The 21,923-nt window shown below is 47.1% G+C and overlaps 1 protein-coding gene across 2 annotated transcripts in view; it reads right to left on the reverse strand.

The window, feature by feature from the left end:
* The window catches only part of ARL2BP (ARF like GTPase 2 binding protein), a 411,377-nt gene that overhangs the window by 110,395 nt on the left and 279,059 nt on the right, over nucleotides 1–21,923 (reverse strand). For both annotated transcript variants that reach the window (XM_085638000.1, XM_085637999.1), the window contains exon 5: nucleotides 1,799–1,884. In XM_085638000.1, the coding sequence (XP_085494126.1) occupies nucleotides 1,799–1,884 (86 nt within the window). The remainder of the gene's footprint in view (nucleotides 1–1,798; nucleotides 1,885–21,923) is intronic.

Here is a 21,923-nt window from a genome sequence, read left to right on the forward strand (position 1 = left end):
ATATCAGAAACTGGGTCTTCTTTATCCTTCAGTCTCTGTAGCCATATTAAGAGACGGCCTTCTCTGTCTTTCAAAGTCTTTGTAGAAAAGGTTCTACAAAATTTACATTTTGCCACTTCATGATCTGGGTACAAACAGTAAATACACTTACTGTGTGGGTCCTCAGAAAATAAACGCAGCTTTCCACACGAAGAACAAGATCTAAACAAAGATTTCTTACTTGAAGACATTCTGACTGACAAAAACTGAGCAGAGCTCAGGGAGACTCCCTGTCACACGACGTGCGGTAGAAAATCTGAGGTGAGGAGCTCTGAGGAGAAGGTTCTAGAGAGGAGCTGGCGCCTGATTGGCCGTAGTTTGGACTAACATAATGACAGAGATAGACTGCGAATGTCTTTTTTCTCTTTCCATGTATCTCTATGGAGATTTCATATAGGGACATTCTTGATGTTATCACTTACTTATATCTCTGTTTTTATATGATTACTTATGTATATGTATATATATATATATATATATATTATGGCTGTATATATTGCTATATTATTTACCGTGGGACTCCCACTCCGACGACGGGGAATATTCAAGCATGTGAATCTATGAAAGACACCCCAATACTGGAGAAAGTGCTATCCCTGTAGTTGCTTATGGTAGTGAAATATGGAGCTCTGCGGAAGCTTCTGTTCTAGCAGTAATTGAGGATACATTTTTAAGATGACGTTTAGGTCTTTCTCAGAGTACTACTGTTTGTATTACTCACAACTTGTTTTTGAGTACTTTGAGAACATTTTACAACTATGCCGCTTCTCCTCTGGTTATCTGTTTGGCTTCAACCCGAGAAATGTGTTAAACATCTTGTCTACAAAGACTGCTTGAGTCTGGATTGAGTGGCCTCTATTCCATGAATTAGTTATATTAAATGCAGCTTTACTAAACTTGGGTGGACTGAAATCTTCAGTAATCCAGACTCAAGTTTCAAAAGTGATGTTGTGTGGACTAAAAAATCTTTTATAGCTTTAAAAACCAATGAAAGAGTGGCAATGCACAAAAGTTCAGTTAAATTATATATTCCGTTGTAAACGACTGTTCTTATCGAACCCTACCTTCACTTGGATATGCCAAACCACCATCGGTTCTTATTGACTCGTTTTAAACTAAACCTTAGCCACCATCTGCTAACCCTTCCATGAGGGCGTGCTTTTGAGTCTGTTGTTATTCTCTGTGGATGCCATGGCAACTCACCTCAGGACATGTTGCACTTTATAATGTTTTGTTCTTATAATAATAACAGCGAAAACTGTTTATACTTCCATTGTTTGCTGGCTCCCCCTTTACCCAAGTCAGTCCCACCTTGGTTTATTTGATGTTATTACCAGGCGTAAAGATTGGTTTGTTTGTGGCCAATTTTTTATCTGGTGCTGTGCAATTACTTAAAAGCTTATCGCCTATAAGAAATTTTATGCTTTTTGTCTGTACCTTTATGGCTTATTTTTACAACCGAATAAAGAATATCTGACAGGACTTAAATCTGGTTGTGGGCTAAAAAAAGGTGATAACTTCCAATTGACATAACGTGGCCGTGATGAAGCAGATTTTTCTATAAAATACATGGTGGTTGTTTGATGATGGAACTGATTTACCACCATCTGCAAACGAGCGTAAATAATTTTTATATGAGGCCCTGCATTAACTTCATAAATCTTCAAAGAAAACCATACGATCATACTTGCACATTAAATGCAAAAAAACAATACAGACACTGCTTACAAATTACAAAAAAAGCACACTAAAAACTTACTGTAGCGATGCTGAGAAAGCAGTCATGTTAAATCCTGGCATTCTCTCCAGTAGTTGCTCTTCAATGTACTTCTCAACTAAAGAAATCTAAAAAAGGTAATGTTTAGGTGTATTTTGAATGCAAAATGTTTACACTACCTATCCATTCGGAAATACAAAAATTGATAAATGCTTTTGTGTTACATGCCTACAATATGGTATCTCTGGGCCAATTTCCACAGCTAATATAGTGGGGGTAATGGCGTACTTTTCAGCACCATTGTTAAAATGCCTGAAGTTTTTCAAAAAAGAAGAATTAAGGTAAAGATATTTCAGGGGAGTAGACTGTTTTACATCTAGCAAATAGGTAATCAACGCCCTTGCTGTACTAAGCACCCCACTCACAGATTCATGAAATAAAAAAAGCTAACACGTTACACAGGGAAAAAGCCAGTCCGTTATCAAAAGAACAAATGTTCACAAGGAAATGTTCCATTACTGACAATTACATAAGGACATACTAAACAATTAATCATAGTAGAAGAAAAGGAGGGGAAAACAGCCTTTGAAAGAGTAGCACCCTTCTATTTTACTCAAATTCATAAACTTAAGTTCTTTTTTATCAAGACCCAAAAATGGTCAGGTTCAATCATAATCTTCAATCAGATACATGTGGAAATACTCAAGACTCACTAATATAAATTATAAACTCAAGATTTTCAACTGTCCATGAGATAAGCATACCATTTAATTTCCCATCACAACTAGCATTTGCTGAGAAAAAGTGAAGTCCGGATGTTAGGTTTTAACCATAACTCCTGGTAGATGTATCAGCAAACATGCATCAAGATTGAATTTATGGTAGGAGGCGAATAGACTTGAGTGATCACCCCAGCCTTGGTGTCACAGCAGGGATTTGAAATGGAATTTTATTAAATATCTAGTTGTTAGAGGGATTATGTTAAGGCTCATATTGCAACAAGGATTAGATTCAAGCAAATCTCAGGTTTTGCCATCTTTAATCAAATCTACATCCAGGGGCTCAAAGTAGGCTAGAAGCGGAAGCTTCATTGATGGAAAGCCCAGTGACTCTCTGCACATCCACAATCCAACATCTTTAAGGGTATTCACCAATCCTCTCCAATCTCTTCCCACACTGGAAACAACCTGGAAATGTACTCCTGACAAGGGCAGCTGTAAAACTTTTTCCAGGGCGATGGAAAACAGGGTAGATAGGGAAAGGGAATTTGCAATTGCTCTGCATATTTTTGCATTAGCAAATGTATGTGAGTAGATCTGCTCATGCGAAAATGGAATCCTGACACATTTGCAGGGAATATGATTTCCAGGTATACATCTGTAAAATCTTCTTAATTTATTTAAGTAAAAAATCTGCATCACTGCAGGGAAATAAATATACCTGTGAATGGTTTTTGGTGATTTTCTCTTTAGGTAGTGATCCCCTCATTTCTTTTCCTGTTGCCCAGAAAGGTTTTACACTGATTCCCCATTAATAATAGTTTAAAAAATATTAGGGTCCATCAAACACGTTTTACTAAATGATGCCCCTGAGGGATTCATTTAATTTGCACAATAGCATAGCAAAACGTTTTTTTCCAAATTGCAATTATTTGTGTATACATTTTATTTCGAAGACAGGTAATCGCTAATCTTGTTTTCATACTTATGTATGCATTTCCATATAATCAGGGAGCTTTATAAAAAGCTTCCAACTGGTACATTTTTCAAACGTGTACGCTTTGTTTACACTGGAACCACTGTCCGTAGAGCAAGCAGAGCTCACTTCTCACTGCACTTCCTTAGAGAGCTCACCTGAATAGTAAAGGAGGATTAGTTACTTACCTGTAATCCTAGTTCTCTTCCAGGGGTATCCTCATCAAAGTCCTAAGCATCAGAATATTCCCGCCCATGCGCGGGACCTCGGAAACACTATATTATATGTGCCCCACATATATATATCCTATATATATACCTATATATATATACAAATAAGCAATTGCAGCCCAATAAACATCAGAGCTGAATCATGCCGTAAGGAATTTCTACCATACATTAAAAACATGCATTAGAAACAGGAGAAACAATAACAAAATTTGTTTAGAAACTGTTTAAATGCTCAGCAAACAGTAGAAATTCTCCTAAATCACTGAAAGCATAGGAAGCTCCCAGACCGCATTGCAAATACCCAGTCTAAAAAGACTGAAAAGCTAACCTGTAGCTGCATAGCAATAAACTGACACCGTGCCTTTAAGGCACACCTGACCCCCAGCTTCCCATCATGCCTCAGGGGTGACAGTTAGGTCAGTTGTTCTTTGCGGAGACTGAAAAAGCCATGGTACAAAGTGTTAACAACATCTTCAAAATATAACAATCCTTTGCCCGGGGAGGCGGGAGGGTTGCTTATGACTTTGATGAGGATACCCCTGGAAGAGAACTAGGATTATAGGTAAGTAAGAAAACAAGTTACTTACCTGTAACTACAGTTATCCAGTATTGGTGTCTTTCATAGATTCACATGCCTGAATCATTCCCCTCGCCGAGGCGGGAGACCCCGGTAAATAAAATAAAAAAGTAGTGCCAAATGTTAGTAGTAGTAGTAGGCCCAAAGAAAAGGCCTAAAGCCTATATCTTAGCAGCCTATCTACCTCATTATGCAAAAGAACCAAGAATTTTGGTAGCAACCAATCAGACACCAGCACCCTTCTAGAACCCTCTCAGCAGAGCCAGTTCTCCTCAGATTTTTGTAGCACAAGTGGGAACTAACCATCCCAAAATATAGAAAACTGACTCAACGGGGAGGAGGGTGGGTGCATGTTAATCTATGAAAGAAACCAATACTGGATAACTGTAGTTACAGGTAAGTAACTTGTTTTCTTATCCAGTATTGGGGTATCTTTCATAGATTCACATGCCTGAATCAAAATAGCAAGCAGTATACCAAGTATACAGTCGTTTGCGGATGGTGGGAGACTAGTGCTGATACTCCCTAGTTGCATCCACAGCTTGTTGACAAGAGAAAAGAATCTTAAAGTGGAAACATGCAATTCATAAACAGAAAATAGCATGTAATGCAATAACATTGCGAATGAAACCAAACTATTATTGTAAAACATTGCATTGTCATACTAAAAGATATCAACATATTACATGTTAAAATATATATAAAGGGTACCTGGAGATATCTCAAAGAAACAGATGTCGCAGGACAGCCTGTCCAACTCCTGCATCGTCCTGATGCATAGATTGGAGGCAGTAATGTCTTGTAAAAGTGTGGACATTTTTCCATGTCGCAGCACGGCAGATATTTTCTAGAGTCACTCCAGCAAACAATGCTGTAGACGCTGCTACTGTTCTCGTGGAATGGGCCTTGGGTTTCCGTAACAATGGCCTGTGAGCTTTGTCATGACAGAAAATGATTGTCGATGCTATCCATCTGGCAATGGTGGATTTTGTTACCGCCCTTCCCAGGGTAGCTTGGCCATAAGCCACGAACAATTGGTCGGACTTTCTAAGGTTCTTTGTTTTTTGAAAATAGAACTTAATACATCTCTTGATATCTAGAGAATGCAAGGCTTGTTCCACTGGAGTAGATGGGTTAGGAAAAAAAAGTCTTTAATTTCACCGGTTCATTAAGATGAAACTGTGACGGCACCTTAGGGATAAATGTTGGATTTGTTCGGAGGTGCACGTAGTCTTGAGTGAAGTGTAGGAAAGGTTCCTTTACAATGAACACCTGAATTTCACTCACTCGTCGAGCTGATGTTAAAGCTAGAAGTAAAGCAACCTTCCAGGTAAGAAATTTGAGATCAGCCTTATGGATAGGCTCGAACGGATGCTTCATTAATTGCATTAAGACCGTGTTGAGTTGCCACTCCGGTGGCGGAAGTCTGAGCGGAGGAAACTCCCGAAAAAGCCCCTTCATAAACTGCTTAATTAAAGAGGATGAACACAGAGAAGGGCCATGGGCACCCTTTCTGAATCTTGAAAGTGCAGCTAGATGAACCTTGACCTAAGGAAAAGAAAGTCTAGATCTTGCCAGATGTAACAAATAAGGGAGGATCTGTTCTGCAGGAGCGTCCACCGGGTGCACCTGGTTTGCTTCACACCAACAGCAAAACCGTTTCCATTTCAGACGGTAAGTCTTTATCGTGCTTTGGGCTCGTGATTTCGTCAATATATCCCTACAGTCTTGAGGGATATCCAGGTCTTTAAATTCTAAGAAGTCAGGAGCCATGCATGTAAATGTAGGGACTGAGGGTCTGGGTGGAGAACCTGACCCCTGTTCCTTGACAGCATTGTGGGTGTCGGAAGAAGACGGATCGGTTGGTCCTGGGATAGTACTAGAAGCTCCTGAAACCAATACTGGCGTGGCCATTTGGGTGCAATTAAGATGAGACGGCATCCCTCCAACTTCATTTTGCGTATGACCCTCGGTATTAGAGGTATCGGGGGGGAAAAGCGTAAGCACAAATCCCTGACCATCGCATGGACAGGGCATTCCCTCTTGACCCCTGTTGAGTGTATCTGCTGGCATAAAGGAGGCATTTCTTGTTCTCTTTCGTGGCGAACAAGTCCAGTAGCGGTGTGCCCCAAGCTCTGAATATCCTGAGCACTTGAGTTTGCTCTAGTTCCCATTCGTGGCAATCCGATTGGGATCTGCTGAGTGTGTCCGCTAATGTATTGCAGAGACCTCTGACATGTTCTGCTCTGAGTGTTATGTTGTGGAGTGTGACCCATTCCCACAACTCCTGAGCCTCTGCAGACAGCGTTGCTGATCTCGTCCCTCCTTGTTTGTTCACGTAAAACATGCTGGTGGTATTGTCGGTCCGAACCAGAACTGAAGAACCTGCAATCCTTGGAAGGAACGCTTGCAGAGACAGGAAAATTGCTCGCAATTCCAGACTGTTGATGTGTTTGTTTTTGTACTCTGGAGACCATTTCCCCTGTTTCTGTAAGTCTTGTAGATGACCTCCCCATCCTTCCATGGAGGCATCCATAGTGAGGACAAAGTCTGGAATCTTCTGTATGAAAGTAAGCCCTTCTGCTAAGTTGGGTATGTGTGACCACCAACTTAGAGCGGTCTTTATTTCTGAAGTGACTGATGATGTCGTCGAAGGAACCCCTCGCTTGCTGCCATTGAAGGTGTAACTCCTCCTGCAAGGGTCGCATCCGGAGCCGCGCTAGAGGGACGAGGTGTATTGCCGAGGAACACGTCCCTAGGAGCGACGCGAACATCCGGACAGAAACTGACCTTCTTTTGGAAATCAGGATTGCTAACTTTTGAAGACGAACTTGCCGTTCGTGAGATAAGAATGCCTTGCAGCGGACGGTATCTAGCAGAGCTCCCAGAAAAAGAAGCATCTGCCTCGGGTGTAATTGAGATTTTGTCCTGTTGACTGTAAGTCCCAGAGAGTGGAATAGATGAAGAGATGTGGTCACGTCCGTCTCTACTGAATTTTCTGAAGGACCTTTTATCAACCAGTCGTCTAAATACAGGAAGACTTGGATTCCTTGGGATCGTAACGTAGCCGCCACTGGAGCTAGGCACTTTGTAAATATCCTTGGGGCAGATTGTAACCCAAACGGGAGCACTTTGAACTGATAATGTGCGTCAGCCACTGTGAAACGAAGATACTTGCGATGCTTCGGATGTATTGGGATGTGAAAGTAAGCGTCTTCCATATCCAAAGAAGCTAGATAATCTCCCTCGTTGAGGCAACCTAGAATTTCTGCCAGAGTGACCATGCAAAATCCTTGCTTCTTGAGGAATCTGTTCAGATTGCGAAGGTCCAAGATTGGACGCCATTCCCCTGACTTTTTCTTGATGAGAATAAAGCGGGTATAGTAACCCGTCCCTTTTTGAAGTGTAGGAACCTTCTCGATTGCATTCTTCAGGAGCATCGTTAAAGCTTCTTTGAAAAGTAAGTGAAGACGAGGGGGAGGGGGTCCCTTGGGTGGTGTGTTGGGTGGCTTGGTGACAAACTCTAAGGTGTGACCGTTGTGAACCAGGTCCAGGACCCACTGATCCGACGTAATTTCTTGCCACTTGCTCACAAAAGCTGAAATCTTCGCACCCACAGGGAGGGGAAAAGGAGTGGAAGGCGCCCTGCAGAAATCATTGTTTCCTTGTGGTGTCTCTTCCCTGATTCTGCGATCTTTTTCGTCCGCCTTGACGAGAGAAACCAGACGTGTTTGTTTGTCTGTATGAGGATTGATAGGACTGCCGATATTGAGGCTGGTACCTATTTTGTTGGGTTTGATAACCTCCTCTGGATGAAAACCCACGGCCTCGTGCTCCTCTGAAGGTACCTCGTTTGAACTGCAAGGAGCCCACTGATCTTGCGGTATCAGTGTTGGTCTTTATTGCTTGGAGTGCGTCATCAATATGCTTTTCAAACAATGATTCGCCATCATAGGCCATATCTAATATTTTAGTTTGGACTTCTGGTCTGAACGTGGTGGCCTTTAGCCAACCTTGGCGTCTGAGAACCGCTGCCCCAGCCAACTGGCGAAAATTAGTGTTTACAATGTCTAGAGCGCAGTCGATCGTTTCTGATGCTGCACGCTCCCCCTCCAACAAAATCTTCCGAGCATCTTGTCTGCTGTCCTCTGGGATGAGGTCGATAAAGCTTGCCATTTCTGACCACATCTGGCGATCATAACGCCCTATTATCGCCAATGAGTTGGCTGCCCTGATGGATGCAGCTGCCATAGTTGAAAATTTTTTGCCAATTAAATACAGGCGCCGTCCTTCCCTCTCCGGTGGTGCAGTGATAGGTGTTGCCGGATTCTTAGACTTTTGTTGGGCTGCCTGTGAAATAACCGAATCTGGCCGAGGATGGCCAATGAGACAGGACGGACTGTCAGCAGGGGCATGGTATTTCTTGTCAATCCGAGGAAGCACCGCAGGAACTGATGCCGGGTTTTTCATGATTTTAAATCCTTCCTTCCAAACATAATCAATGATAGGGATAGCTCTTGAAACCTTTCTGGACTCCTCTTTAAAATCATGAAGAAAACAGTCAGACTGTTCAATGGTCACTGGCAAATGGAACCTGGTCGCAGCGCGCTGCATAAGGTTATGGAACCCCCCTATATCTTCCGGAGGTGAATCAGATGGAAGAGGGGTAGATGGTGAAGGCATAGGGATTATATACGAATCCCAAGGGTCTGCTGGGTCTGGAAGCTCACCCTCTTCAAATTTCTCCTCAGAGGTTGAATCCTGACACTGATGCGGGTCTTGTGGAGGATCAGGCAGTTGAGGTGTTGGAGCTGGATCTTCAGGCAAAGGCAATGGGTCCGGTTGCGGCACAATGTTCGGAACCTGCGGACTGACTGGTTGCGGTGGAAAACGTTGTTTATAATCTGCAAGCATGGCTTGCAGGTCCTGAATGAGAGTCAGAGGCAAATGCGACATCTCTCACTGACGAGGTTGTCTATGGTAATGACTGTGATGAGGAACGACAATGTTTTCCTGATAGTAATGTTCCTCCTCCTCATCGTCATCTTGACACTTTATGTGCAGTTCAGATGGATGGCGAGCAATCCCGAAGGGCCCCTCATCCTCGTCATCCTCATAGTCATCATCCTCACCCTGCACATATGTTTCTAGGAGATGTGAGGGAGTAAGCGGTGATATATCGCTATATTCCGGTCTCTGAAAAGTCTTTAGATTGAAACTCCTGGTGGAAATAGGAGTGGATGTCAATACATTTTTTGTGCCCATCGTCGACGAGGTCGTCACCGACGGGGCCATCGTCGACGGACTTGTAGACGGTATCGTCGTCTACGGCATCGACACTGTCGACGGGATTGTCATCGTCGACGGGATTGTCGACGGAGCTGTCGTCGACGGGGTCTTCGTCGACGGGGTCAGCGTCGACAGGATCTTCGTCGACGGGCTTGACATCGACGAGGTCTTCGCCAACGGAGCCTTCGTCGACGGGCTCGACGTCGACGGGGTCTTTATCGATGGAATCTTCGTCGTCGACAGGCTTTTCGCTGGTGGGATCGTCGTTGACGGGACTTTCGACGACGAGACCTTCGTCGACGATGAAAGCTTCTTCGATGGCATCGTCAATGCTGGCTCCGTCGACGAGGACTTCGTCAACGACGCTTCAACAACGGGCTTTTTTGAGAGGATAGTAATCCTCGTTGATAGAATAGGTGAAGTAATGGCCGTCGTCGAGATGGTTTCCGTCAATGAAGGAGCAGATGAGGTGACAGAAATCATAGATGGAGAGAAAGCCAGAGGTTTTAAAAGGCTTTTACTCACGGTTTGTGTCCCAGCCTTGACAGCAGAATCCTGAGGAGAGTGCGCTGCTTCAGAGGATAAAATGGGAGTCCTCTGAACAGAATCCGAAGCAGAATGTTTCTGGCGCTTCTTCCCCTCACTGGAAGAGCTGTCCTGCGATCTAGCACTTTTGCTAGAAGTAGAGGCTCTGTCATCCTCCTCAGCCGAAGAGGACTTGAGCCACAAAAGCACTCTCGCCTCCTTATCCCTAAGAGTTTTGGCACGGAAGGTGCGGCAAATTTTGCAATCTTTTGCCTCATGTTTAGGGTAGAGGCAGTAGATGCAGTCCAAATGTTGATCATCAACATGGACTCTCTTCTTGGTGCAGGTCCTGCAGGATTTGAACAAGGCCTTCTTATCAGACATGCTGAAGCAAGTTGAAAAACTGAGAGGCACTCAGGGAGACTCCCTTCCACACGACGTGCGGTGAAAATCTGAGGAGAACTGGCTCTGCTGAGAGGGTTCTAGAAGGGTGCTGGTGTCTGATTGGTTGCTACCAAAATTCTTGGTTCTTTTGCATAATGAGGTAGATAGGCTGCTAAGATATAGGCTTTAGGCCTTTTCTTTGGGCCTACTACTACTACTAACATTTGGCACTACTTTTTTATTTTATTTACCGGGGACTCCCGCCTCGGCGACGGGGAATGATTCAGGCATGTGAATCTATGAAAGATACCCCAATACTGGATAACTAATCCTTCTATTCCAGGGGATCCTCATCAATAGTCATAAGCATTAGAATAGAATAGCAAGCCTCACCTCATCTCCCTGCGGGCCAAGGAGAAAACAGAAAAGTGATCAGTAGGCGTAGAAAAAACTAAGCTACCCAAATAGATTCCTCAAGGAGGCTTGGCCTACTTGAGCATCAGCCCTGGAATCAGATTCTAGGCAGTAGGGCCTCGTAAAGGTATGAACCGATTTCCAGGTTGCAGCCTTGCAGATCTCTGACATTGGGACGTCATGTAAGAAAACAACTGTGGCCGCTTTCCCCCTAGTGGACTGCGCCTTAGGAGGCAACGGTAAGGGTTTTTTCACCAGCTGGTAAGCTAAGGTAATGCAGGATACAATCCATCTCGAAATGGATCTCTTAGCGGCTGGGAAGCCTGTTCTCATGGCGCCATAATTGACAAATAACTGATCTGTCTTCCTTATGCCCTTTGTACTTTCTAAGTAGAACTTAAGCACCCTCTTGAGGTCCAAGGAATGAAGCGACCGCTCGGCCGGGGTCGCTGGATTTGGGAAAAAAGATGGAAGGGAAATGGACTGATTGATATGAAAATCAGACACCACCTTAGGGAGAAAGGATGGATGCGCCTTTAAGACTACTTTGTTATGGTGGAAAACAGTGTAAGGCTCATTGGTACATAGCGCTTGGATCTCGCTTACTCTGCGCGCTGATGTAATGGCTACCAGAAAAGCGGCCTTCCAAGACAAATGCTGCAAGGAAGCTCTGTGGATTGGCTCAAAGGGTGGGCCCATCAATTTAGATAATACCACGTTCAACTCCCACGGAGGAGAAGGGTTTCGAACAGGGGGATACACTTTCTTCAATCCCTGTAAGAAGTCCTTGACCACCTGCATCTGGAAAAAGGAGGGCTGACTAGGAGATCTCCTGTACGCCGTAATGGCAGATAAATGGACCCTGATAGAAGCATACTTTAAATCCGATCTTGCTAAGTACAGAATGTAAGGGAGAATGACATCCTCCTGCCCCTTCGTAGGATCAAGGTGATGTTCTCTACACCAAAGAAAAAAACGCTTCCACTTAAACGCATATGACACTCTTGTGGAGGGTCTTTTTGCTTCTTTCAGAATATGCATGCAATCAGGAGGCAGTTTCAAATGTCCGTATTGCAGGACCTCAGGAGCCATGCTGTCAAGTTCAGTGAGGGAAGGTTGGGATGAAGAATCCTCCCGCCCATCTTGGTCAGCAGGTCCGGCCTGCAAGGTAGTCTCCTGTGTGGAAGTACCGACAGATGAAGAAGGTCCGGGTACCACCACTGTCGTGGCCAGTCTGGAGCTATCAGAATCATCGTCAGGCTGGATCTGAGTAGCTTGGACTCCACCTTTGGGACGCGAAGGCGTGGCATCTTGTGTTTTCGTCGTCTGCGAATAGATCTATTTCTGGACGACCCCAACGATGGAAAAGGTCCACCACCACCTCGTCGTGTAGCACCCAGTCTGGCTGATCTTCGAAGTGCCTGCTGAGTGCGTCTGCCTTGATATTTATTTCTCCTAGAAGGTGTACTGCCACCACCGAGAGGTTCCGGGCGAGAAGCCAGTGCCAGATCGCCTGTGACTCCAGGGAAAGAGGACGCGACCGAGTTCCACCCTGTTTGTTTAGGTAGAACATGGTCGTCATGTTGTCGGTCTGGACCAGGACCGAATCGGACTCGATTGCCGGTAGGAAAGCTTTCAGAGCAAGGTGGACTGCTCGTAGCTCCAGCATATTGATGTGGTAGGTCTGTTCCTTCGCCGACCACCGTCCTTGTATCTGAAGGCACCCCATGTGTGCCCCCCAGCCTTGCAAAGACGCGTCTGTCACCACCGATTGCACTGGAAGTGGCTGGTGAAAAGGGACTCCCACCATCAGATTGCGCTGCTGAGTCCAAAATGTGAGGGAGGATTTCGCCGCCTGGGAGAGACATATCTGATCTTCCCAGCGACCTGTTGACTGATCCCACTGGTCCTCCAGAGTCTGTTGCAAAGGCCGCATCCTCAGCCTGGCGTTGGGAATGAGAAAGATGCAGGACGCCATGGATCCTAGCAGGGATGCCACCTGCCGGACTGACGGGTTCTGCACCTGGAGAAGAAGCCTGCACTTCCGTTTCATTGAAGACAGTCTCTCCTCCGAAGGATAGGCTCTTCCCACGCTTGTGTCCAGAACGGAGCCAAGGTAGTGGATGGTTTGGGTGGGCTGCTGCACTGACTTCTCCATGTTGACATGAAGGCCGAGATCGTGTAACTGTTGTAGACAGATCTGGAAGTCGTGCCTCACCTGCCGCGGGGATGGACCTTTCAGCAGCCAGTCGTCTAAGTATGGATAGACGAAGAGACCTTGTCTGTGAAGAAAAGCCGCCACCACTGCCATGCATTTGGTGAAGACTCGCGGGGCCGACTTGAGCCCAAAGGGCAGGACTTTGTATTGATAATGTTTGTGGCCGACCACAAACCGTAGGTACTTGCGATGACGTTTTGCAATGGAAATGTGGAAGTACGCATCTTGGAGGTCCACCGAACACATCCGATCCCCTACTTGCAGATGTGGACATATTTGATGAAGGGCCAACATGCGAAACTTCTTCTTGACTATGACCTTGTTCAGAAGACGAAGGTCCAGGATCGGTCGAAATTTGTGCTCCTGATCTTTTTTGGGGACCAGAAAGTACCTGGAGTACACTCCTTTTCCTATTTGAGAAGGTGGAACCTCTTCTATAGCCTGCTTTTGAAGAAGAGCCCTCACCTCCTTTCGAAGCAGCTTTAACTGGTGAGGACGAGACTTTTTTGGTGGTATGTCCTTTGGAAGCGGACGGAAACGTAGCGCATATCCATTGCGCAGTATATTCAGCAACCAGCGATCTTTTGTGATGCTGTCCCACTCTGCCAGATGTTGTGAAGCACTTCCTCCCACTGGAGTGGACAACGGCGGCAGAGGAAGCCACTGCTCATTGTAGGAGAGTAGGGTCTGCTTTCTATGTTCACCCCCACTTTTTGCTTTTGCTTTACTGGTTTTCGACTTAGATGTGGCTGTGGGCCTGCTAATCAGACCCACAGCCCTGCTGTTCTCTCTCTAAATTAATACTATTTACTTTAGGTGCATAACCCAATTGGATAGGATCACCTTATTGGCCCCTGTACAGTGTACCTTAGGTACCCAGGGCAATAGTGTACCCTAGGCCTACCAGGGGCTGCAGCATGTATTATGCCACCCCTGGCCTGGCCTTCCATTATGACACAACTGGCTGATCACTCAGCTGGGGCAAGGTCGTGTAATCACCCCTTGCTTAGGTGTAGTATTCCTATACCTACCTTATATATAGACACATGTGTACCTATCAGCCACTCCTATGGCAGGCCTTAACAATCCTGGAGGCAGAGTGCTTGGTAACATGTGAGATAGTGCTCTAGCATGAGCTGAGCCTGTCTGCAGCTTTCGGAACCATGTCCTTATAGCTGTTCTATGATATAGCCTACCATATACTCTTAAAGTGCCTTATAATCTTAAACGGTTATGGTAACTATGGTTTGGCTTTATTGAAACATGTCGTGTAAGGTGTCTAACACTTTGGAATAATACCCCCATCCCATTTTGGGTGATGAGGATATTATCCCTCCCTTCTAGAGGGAGAAGACATGTTGAAACCTACTTACCCGGTTAAAGTTAACCAGAGCCCCAGCATCACAAAATGGATGCTGCTGCCACGACACAAGTCTGACCTCCTGCTGCTGGGAGTGATCCCGGGACGGGAGGCTTGGACAATAGGTTTCCTGCCTTGGGAGGTGTGAGCACCACCCCAGACAGGCCTTAGTGTATTGGGGCAGGGAGGGATGAAAGAAACTAGACACTGCCTGGGGCACACAAGGTGTCCCATGCATAGTCCAGTTCAAACCGGTGCTGGGGCACTCCAGCCCCAGTCCTGGCGCGAAACTGGACAAAGGGAAGGGGGTGTAACCACCCCCCTCCCAGGTCCCACCTATAAGGCGTGACCTAGCAGGCAACCCAGCCCCCCAGATTAGTATAAGTGTGGTAGCTGGGCCCCAGGAGATTAGATTATCCTGAACCTGCAATTTGAACAGAAACTCTGGACCTTCGACATTCGACGAAAGAAGAAGACTGAAGAATCTCCCTTGTGGCCAAGGAGTGGCTACCCTGTGCAAACAGGCACCATCAAGAGACTTACCCTTTGCTTTGCTGAAGTTCTACGAGGGACCGACTGCAGAGCCCGACCAGAGCCTTGACTTCCAGACTTCTCCGACCCTGATCCACATCCGAGCTGAGATCCGTGGAGGCAACGAGAGACGTGGGACCGGCTACCTGGGAAAAGTGGCGAGTATCTTCCAGCGCAGCTTCTGAGGCACCCTCGAAGTTGTGCACCGGGGATTGAGAAGCCCCAACCCCAAGCACCATCTGCACCGAAGATCAGCCCCCCACACTCCACGAGTCCTGCGTGGGGCCCTTCTGCATTTTCCTGCTTGCCGCGTCTGTCCGGTTGCTTGCCCGCTGGCTAGCAACCTTTGCGACGACACACCTACGATTTTCCACTGCTGGTTTGGCTCCTCCAGACTGGCTCCTGCTCCTCTGCAAAAGAGAAGCACCCCAGACCTTCCTGGTCTGCACCAGAAGCAAGTCCTCCATTCTTCGTGGGTTCCGCTTGCCAAGGCTTGGTGAGTCCTAGTTCAACTTCGACGCCGCCGACAGCAAGAGTCTTCGTGGGACAGCTCGCCTCCTGGTCCTGGTCGTCCTCGACGTCTCCTGGTACCCGTGGCTGCTGCGACAAGCTTCACCTCTTCACCTGTATCTTCACGACATCGCCTGGTTCCTTCCTGGTTCCACGTGGTCACTGGCTAGTGACCCAGACTCTGTCCCTTCTGCTTGCAGGTATCCTTCCTTCTTGATCCCGGCCTTGGGATCCACCGGACACTCTTCACTGACTGCCTGTCAGCAACTTTCCTTCAGGCATCCATAGAAGTCCACGACGAAACCCGACGCAAGTTCACACCTATGCACCCGCAGCCCGTGGGCTAGGTAACTTGGGTACTTCGGTGCTCACAAGGGTATTGACTATCCTAGGGTCTAGTTTCCGAGTCTCGACTTTCTAGCTATACCAGAAGTGTCCTAAAACTGCTTATTTCTGAACTGTACTATTTCTATCGATTATACGCATTACGCGTGAGTGTTTCCACTCTGCACCTGAATCCCGTGGGCCTCCCACTTCCTAACCTTTGGTAGTATAGTGTAGCCCCAGCGATTCCCTAGGCCTATCCTATTTCCGTGACAGTGGTCCTTATACCACTTCTTTAGTATATGGTTTGCGTGGCCCCTAGGGCCTAACTGTATTACTTACCTGTGTGACTTAATGTATGCTTGAATAAGACTGTGTTGTACTTACCTCGAATCTCATAAAGAGTGCTGAGGGTTTGACTAGAATAAATACACTTTATTTTATATATATATATATATCTGTTGTGGTGTCCTTTCATTTGGTATTCAAGGGATTATATATGGTATAACAGCTGGCTTCACATGCCATTCAGAGTTTAGCCTAAGACTGCTCTTGTCCATGCTACCACTAGGATAGCTGGTCTATAAGGTTGACTTCACAACCAATCACCATAAGGGTTGTTTGGACTGATACAAGGTGTACACTAGAATTAGTGACATCATATATCAGGCCAACTTCTCACATTGGTGAGCAGCGGTTGGGATCTGAGCTTGCTGTTGTAATACCATTGTAATCTTGAGATACTAAATTGAAAGATCACACAGATATTGTTTAGGTACATATAACATAGATTATAATACTTAAGTCCTACTGGACTTAGTTGTTGTAGGTTGAAGGGCCTAACACACCCTGACTACAACTACTAGAGAGGTTTAGTAGAAACAACTAGTGTAGGTAGGTGCACACACCACACCCTCACTAGATCATGTCTCTGGGAGGAGATCTAGTAGATTCTCTCTCAGGAGGGGTAGGTCTGAGAAAGATCCCCTCTAGATATGTGTCGCCTGGTCGAGGGACCTGAGGGGAACCACGAAAAGGACACAACTGACGGGACCTTTACACCTCCCCTGCAGGGTGCTGATGGCCCCTTTAACGTGGACTGGATTACTGCGGAAGGAGGTGCGGCTCGGATGACGACATCGGGAGCGGACGAATCAGAATGCCGCGAGTTCCGTAAAGCGGAAGTTCGGAGACCTGACGGCGCGAAAGCCCGAGGAGGAGAGATCGGAGACGCGGAGGAGAGCGAAGCGAGGAGGATGGAGACCGAGGAGAAGAGAGGAGAACGAGATTCGAAGGAGCAGAGAGGAGCGGAGAGAGATGTCGAGCCAGGAGGCCAACGGCACCACTTCTCGCCCCGCCACACCCCCGGAGGAGTGTGGCTGGGAAAGGTACGGGGTCGTATCCTGGGCTTCTTAACCCACCGGGAGGGCGCTAGGGGAGGGAGTTCGCTGTCGGGAGGGCACCCGGGCTGAGGACGTTTTCTTGTGTACAGAGAATCCCTCACTCACTTTAATTGTTATTCTCAAACACGAGTGTTCTTTTTGGTGCTGGAACCCCGGTGACCCCTCACACCCCTTTCCCCCTCAATTCTCGGACGTGGAGGATCGTATATTAATCCCTGCTTTTGCCTTCCTTTTCGGGCCCCGTCGGAGGCATTCCCTGTCCCGGACCCCGCCGAGGAGAAGGACGATAGCAAGGAACCAGACCTCTCCCTATCCCGGAGTAGATCAAGCAGGAAGACCACCTTTCTCCCAAAGAGAACTAGAAAACGCTTGTATTAACCTGGAATAAAGCCTCAACCCTGTACATCAGTCTATTGGCGTTCTTGGTCTATGCAGGGGAGGACAGCGCATAGGCGACAATATGATACCCTAACTTTTCAGGAGAGGAGACAACTGTGTACCTCCAGAAAGTTAAAACAGGGTGCAAACCCTACCCTCCTTCAGCTAGTAGAGATCCTAGAGGAGTATGATGCCCTTACTGTGTTGTACTTACCTCGAATCTCATAGAGTGCTGAGGGTTTGACTAGAATAAATACACTTTATTTTATATATATATCTGTTGTGGTGTCCTTTCATTTGGTATTCAAGGGATTATATATGGTATAACAGCTGGCTTCACATGCCATTCAGAGTTTAGCCTAAGACTGCTCTTGTCCATGCTACCACTAGGATAGCTGGTCTATAAGGTTGACTTTACAACCAATCACCATAAGGGTTGTTTGGACTGATACAAGGTGTACACTAGAATTAGTGACATCATATATCAGGCCAACTTCTCACACTCATGACTTCCCCCCTGCTCTCGCCGTGGTAGAGGACTGCTGTTGGTAGCCCCCTCTACCTCTGTTGGACTTTCCTCCCCGAAGCTGTGACTTTCCCTGGGTCTTATTCTGGGACCACTGAGGGGTTTGAACCCTCTGTTGAAGCCCCTTGCGCTGGTTGGGTCTGTAGCGGCGTCTGAATTCCTTCTTTTTCTCCAACCCAACCGCCTTGAGGGTGTCCAACTCGGTCTTCATTCTACTCATCTCTTCATCTGCGTGCGTGCCGAAGAGAGAAGAGCCAGAGAATGGAAGGTTCAAGATTCTCTGCTGCGCATCTGGCTTTAGACCTGTCAGTCTTAACCAGGACGATCTCCTGGCGCATACTCTATGCGCGTAAGAGTGCGCTGATAGCACCGCTCCATCCGCCGCTGTGCTAATCATTTGATTTGCCACCAAGGATCCCTCAGTGACAATCTCCTCAAAATCCTTTTGGTCCTCCTTTGGGAGCTTGGATTTGAACCGCTCCAAAGAGTGCCAGAGAGCCCTGTCATAACGGCCTAGCAACGCAGCCGCGCTGGAGACCTTAAGGGATGCAGCCGCAGACGTGCAGGCTTTGCGACCCCACGAGTCCTGAGATCTGCTCTCTTTATCTGGTGGAACAGAAGAAAAAGCCGATACAGCATGAGTCTTTCTTGCTGCCGCTACGATGACCGAGTCTGCAGGAGGGTCCATCTTAACAAAGACCGGATCAGAGGTAGCCGGCTTATATTTATTTAGGATGCGAGCCGGCACCGCCTTGATGGCTGCTGGAGTTAAGAAGGTGTCCATGACAGGGTCCAGGATCTCAGGAACCAATGGAAGTAATGGCCAAGATGCAGTCTTCTGATGAAGAGTCTCGAAAATCACCGTCGTCGTGACTTGTGGGACAGACATCTCAATGTTGAGTTTCTGAGCACCCCTCTGCAGAACTTCATGGTATGTGTTGATATCGTCTATGGGTGAGACCCTGGAGACCGGGCTGTCCGATAGTGTGGGGGAGTAATCCCTCTTTGAGGACCGGGTGGAGGAAGTCGATGAAGTAGATGGTGTTCTTCTACTTTGTCGATAATCACGGGGTCTTTCTCGTGATCTGACTGCACGATCTTCTCGCCTGGGGGAACGCGATCTATGGCGCTGTCTCTCAGGTGACTTCTCGCATGCTTGCCTGGGAGGACTCTGTCCACTTTGCCTACCAATCTTTGAAGAGGGGATCTAGGCACGAGACTGGCATACTCTTGCATCCTCCTTGTCGCCCCTGAGTCCTGCCAGTGACGTACGGGCAGCAGCCATCTCGGCGACAATTGAACCGCAGAAGGGGTCTTGTGTTGTCTTGAAGGAGACATGCGGACATGGCTAGCAGCTTCTCTATGTGAGAGACCTTGCGGAGTAGCTGACCTTGGAGAAGCCCCCTTGGATGAGTGAGAGGACGAATGGCGCGAAGCTGACTCCGTCACTAGGACCACCGATCCATCCCCAGACCTCACCTAGGCATGTCTCGACGTCGAGCGTGCTCTCGACGTTGAACCTGCACGCATTCCAGACGTCGATCTTGGCTCCTGCCTTCCCGCTTGTTGGGCCTCTCGTCTGCTCGACGTTGAACGCCGTCTCGACGGCGACCGGTGCCAATGAGAAGCCGGCGAAGAATGCTGCCTCAACGACGGAGGGACTCTCTCACTCGACGCCGAACGTCGTCTAGACGACGGCGGAGCTGTGTCCAATCTCGACGTCGACGGTCTGCGCGACGACGGCTGAGGGGTATTTTTTGTCGTCGAGACGACGACGGAGACCTCATCCTCAACGTCGATCGTCGCCTGGTTGACGACGACGGAGGAGTCTTTGCTCTCGACGTCGATCGCTGATGGAACTGCGATGACAGAAGTGAGCCTGCCCTCGACGGCGGAGGGGTGACACTCCTCGACGCCGATCGTCGCCGAGTTGACGACGGCGGAGGGTCTCTGCTCCTCGACGCCGATCGTCGCCGGGTTGACGACGGCGGAGGGGTCTTGTCTCTCGACACCGATCGTCGCAGGGTTGACGACGGCGGAGGATCTCGAGTCTTCGACGTTGACGACGTACCTTTTCTCGACGGCGAGCCCGCTGTCGAAGGTCTTTTCTTAGAAATATGACCCACCTGAAGATCTTTTTTCAGCGCCGAGCCCGACGCTGAAGTAGAAGGACGCGAGGACTTGCTTCTAGAAGGCGTTCTAGACCTCTTGGAGCCCTTCCTTACCGGAGATCTTCCTCTAGATGATTTATCTGCCAGGCCATACAGGCAAATTCTTTCCCTGTCCTTCAAAGTTCTTCTGGACAGGTTCTGGCAGTGAGGGCAGGTCTTAGGATCATGATCCTCCGGTAGACAAAGAATACAGACCCTATGAGAATCACCCTTGGCCTTCTTTTTACCACAAGAAGGGCAAGGGTCAAAAAGAGATGGCATTTTAAGATATTAAAAAATGCCCAAACCTGTCAAAAAAGACAGCTTCTTACTTCAAAAGATGAAAGACGTCGAAGTAAGGAATACAAGTTGTAAAAAGTGAAAAGATTTTCTGACAAAAATCAGAAAAGAGTGGAGCTGTGTTGCCAGGATCCTTCCTGAAGGAGCCGGAAAGAACAACTGACCTAACTGTCACCCCTGAGGTATGATGGGAAGCTGGGGGTCAGGTGTGCCTTAAAGGCACGGTGTCAGTTTATTGCTATGCAGCTACAAGTTAGCTTTTCAGTCTTTTTAGACTGGGTATTTGCAATGCAGCCTGGGAGCTTCCTATGCTTTCAGTGATTTATGAGAATTTCTACTGTTTGCTGAGCATTAAAACAGTTTCTAAACACATCTTGTTATTGTTTCTCCTGTTTCTAATGCATGTTTTTCATGTATGGTAGAAATTCCTTACGGCAGGATTCAGCTCTGATGTTTATTGGGCTGCAATTGCCTATTTTTATATATATGGAGACATGAACTTTGCCGTGCTGTGGATTGTGGGGGCATGACCCGCATCCCTCTTTGCCAGACCAACGGACTTCCAAAGTATTTCTGGCGCGAGTGATGAAAGGGAGAAAAGAGGGGTTACACCTCTCTTGGACAGTTTCCTATGCCAGGTATTTCTAAAAAACGACGCTGCAACTGTGATATCGTGCACCCAAGAGACAATACTTACTCTGTTTTCCAAGCAGGAGATGACAGCACAAGGCAGTACTGAAGGCTATTTGGGTCGAAATTTACATTAAACTGCCAGCGCAGTCCAAATGCCAAACAAATGCATCTTGGAACTTTGAGTGCAACGAGTGAAAGTCACATGACTGTTTTATTAAAGGAGCACTTGCTTTTTACCATGATGTCACCCACCTGTGATCAAGGCGAAAGCTGAAACGCGTAGGGTTAGCGTGCAGCAAAATGCAATAAATACCTGCGCAATTGAAACCGGGCTTGGCATTTCTTTTCTGTGAGATTTATTGACGGAGTCCTCCATCTCCGTTGCCTGCTGTAGCCGCCCTGCAGGGTTGGGGGCCCCCCGTATGGAGACATGAACTTTGCCGTGCTGTGGATTGTGGGGGCATGACCCGCATCCCTCTTTGCCAGACCAACGGACTTCCAAAGTATTTCTGGCGCGAGTGATGAAAGGGAGAAAAGAGGGGTTACACCTCTCTTGGACAGTTTCCTATGCCAGGTATTTCTAAAAAACGACGCTGCAACTGTGATATCGTGCACCCAAGAGACAATACTTACTCTGTTTTCCAAGCAGGAGATGACAGCACAAGGCAGTACTGAAGGCTATTTGGGTCGAAATTTACATTAAACTGCCAGCGCAGTCCA

This window comes from Triturus cristatus, chromosome 12, assembly GCF_964204655.1.
Source record: "Triturus cristatus chromosome 12, aTriCri1.1, whole genome shotgun sequence".
Classification (NCBI taxonomy): Eukaryota; Metazoa; Chordata; class Amphibia; order Caudata; family Salamandridae; genus Triturus; species Triturus cristatus.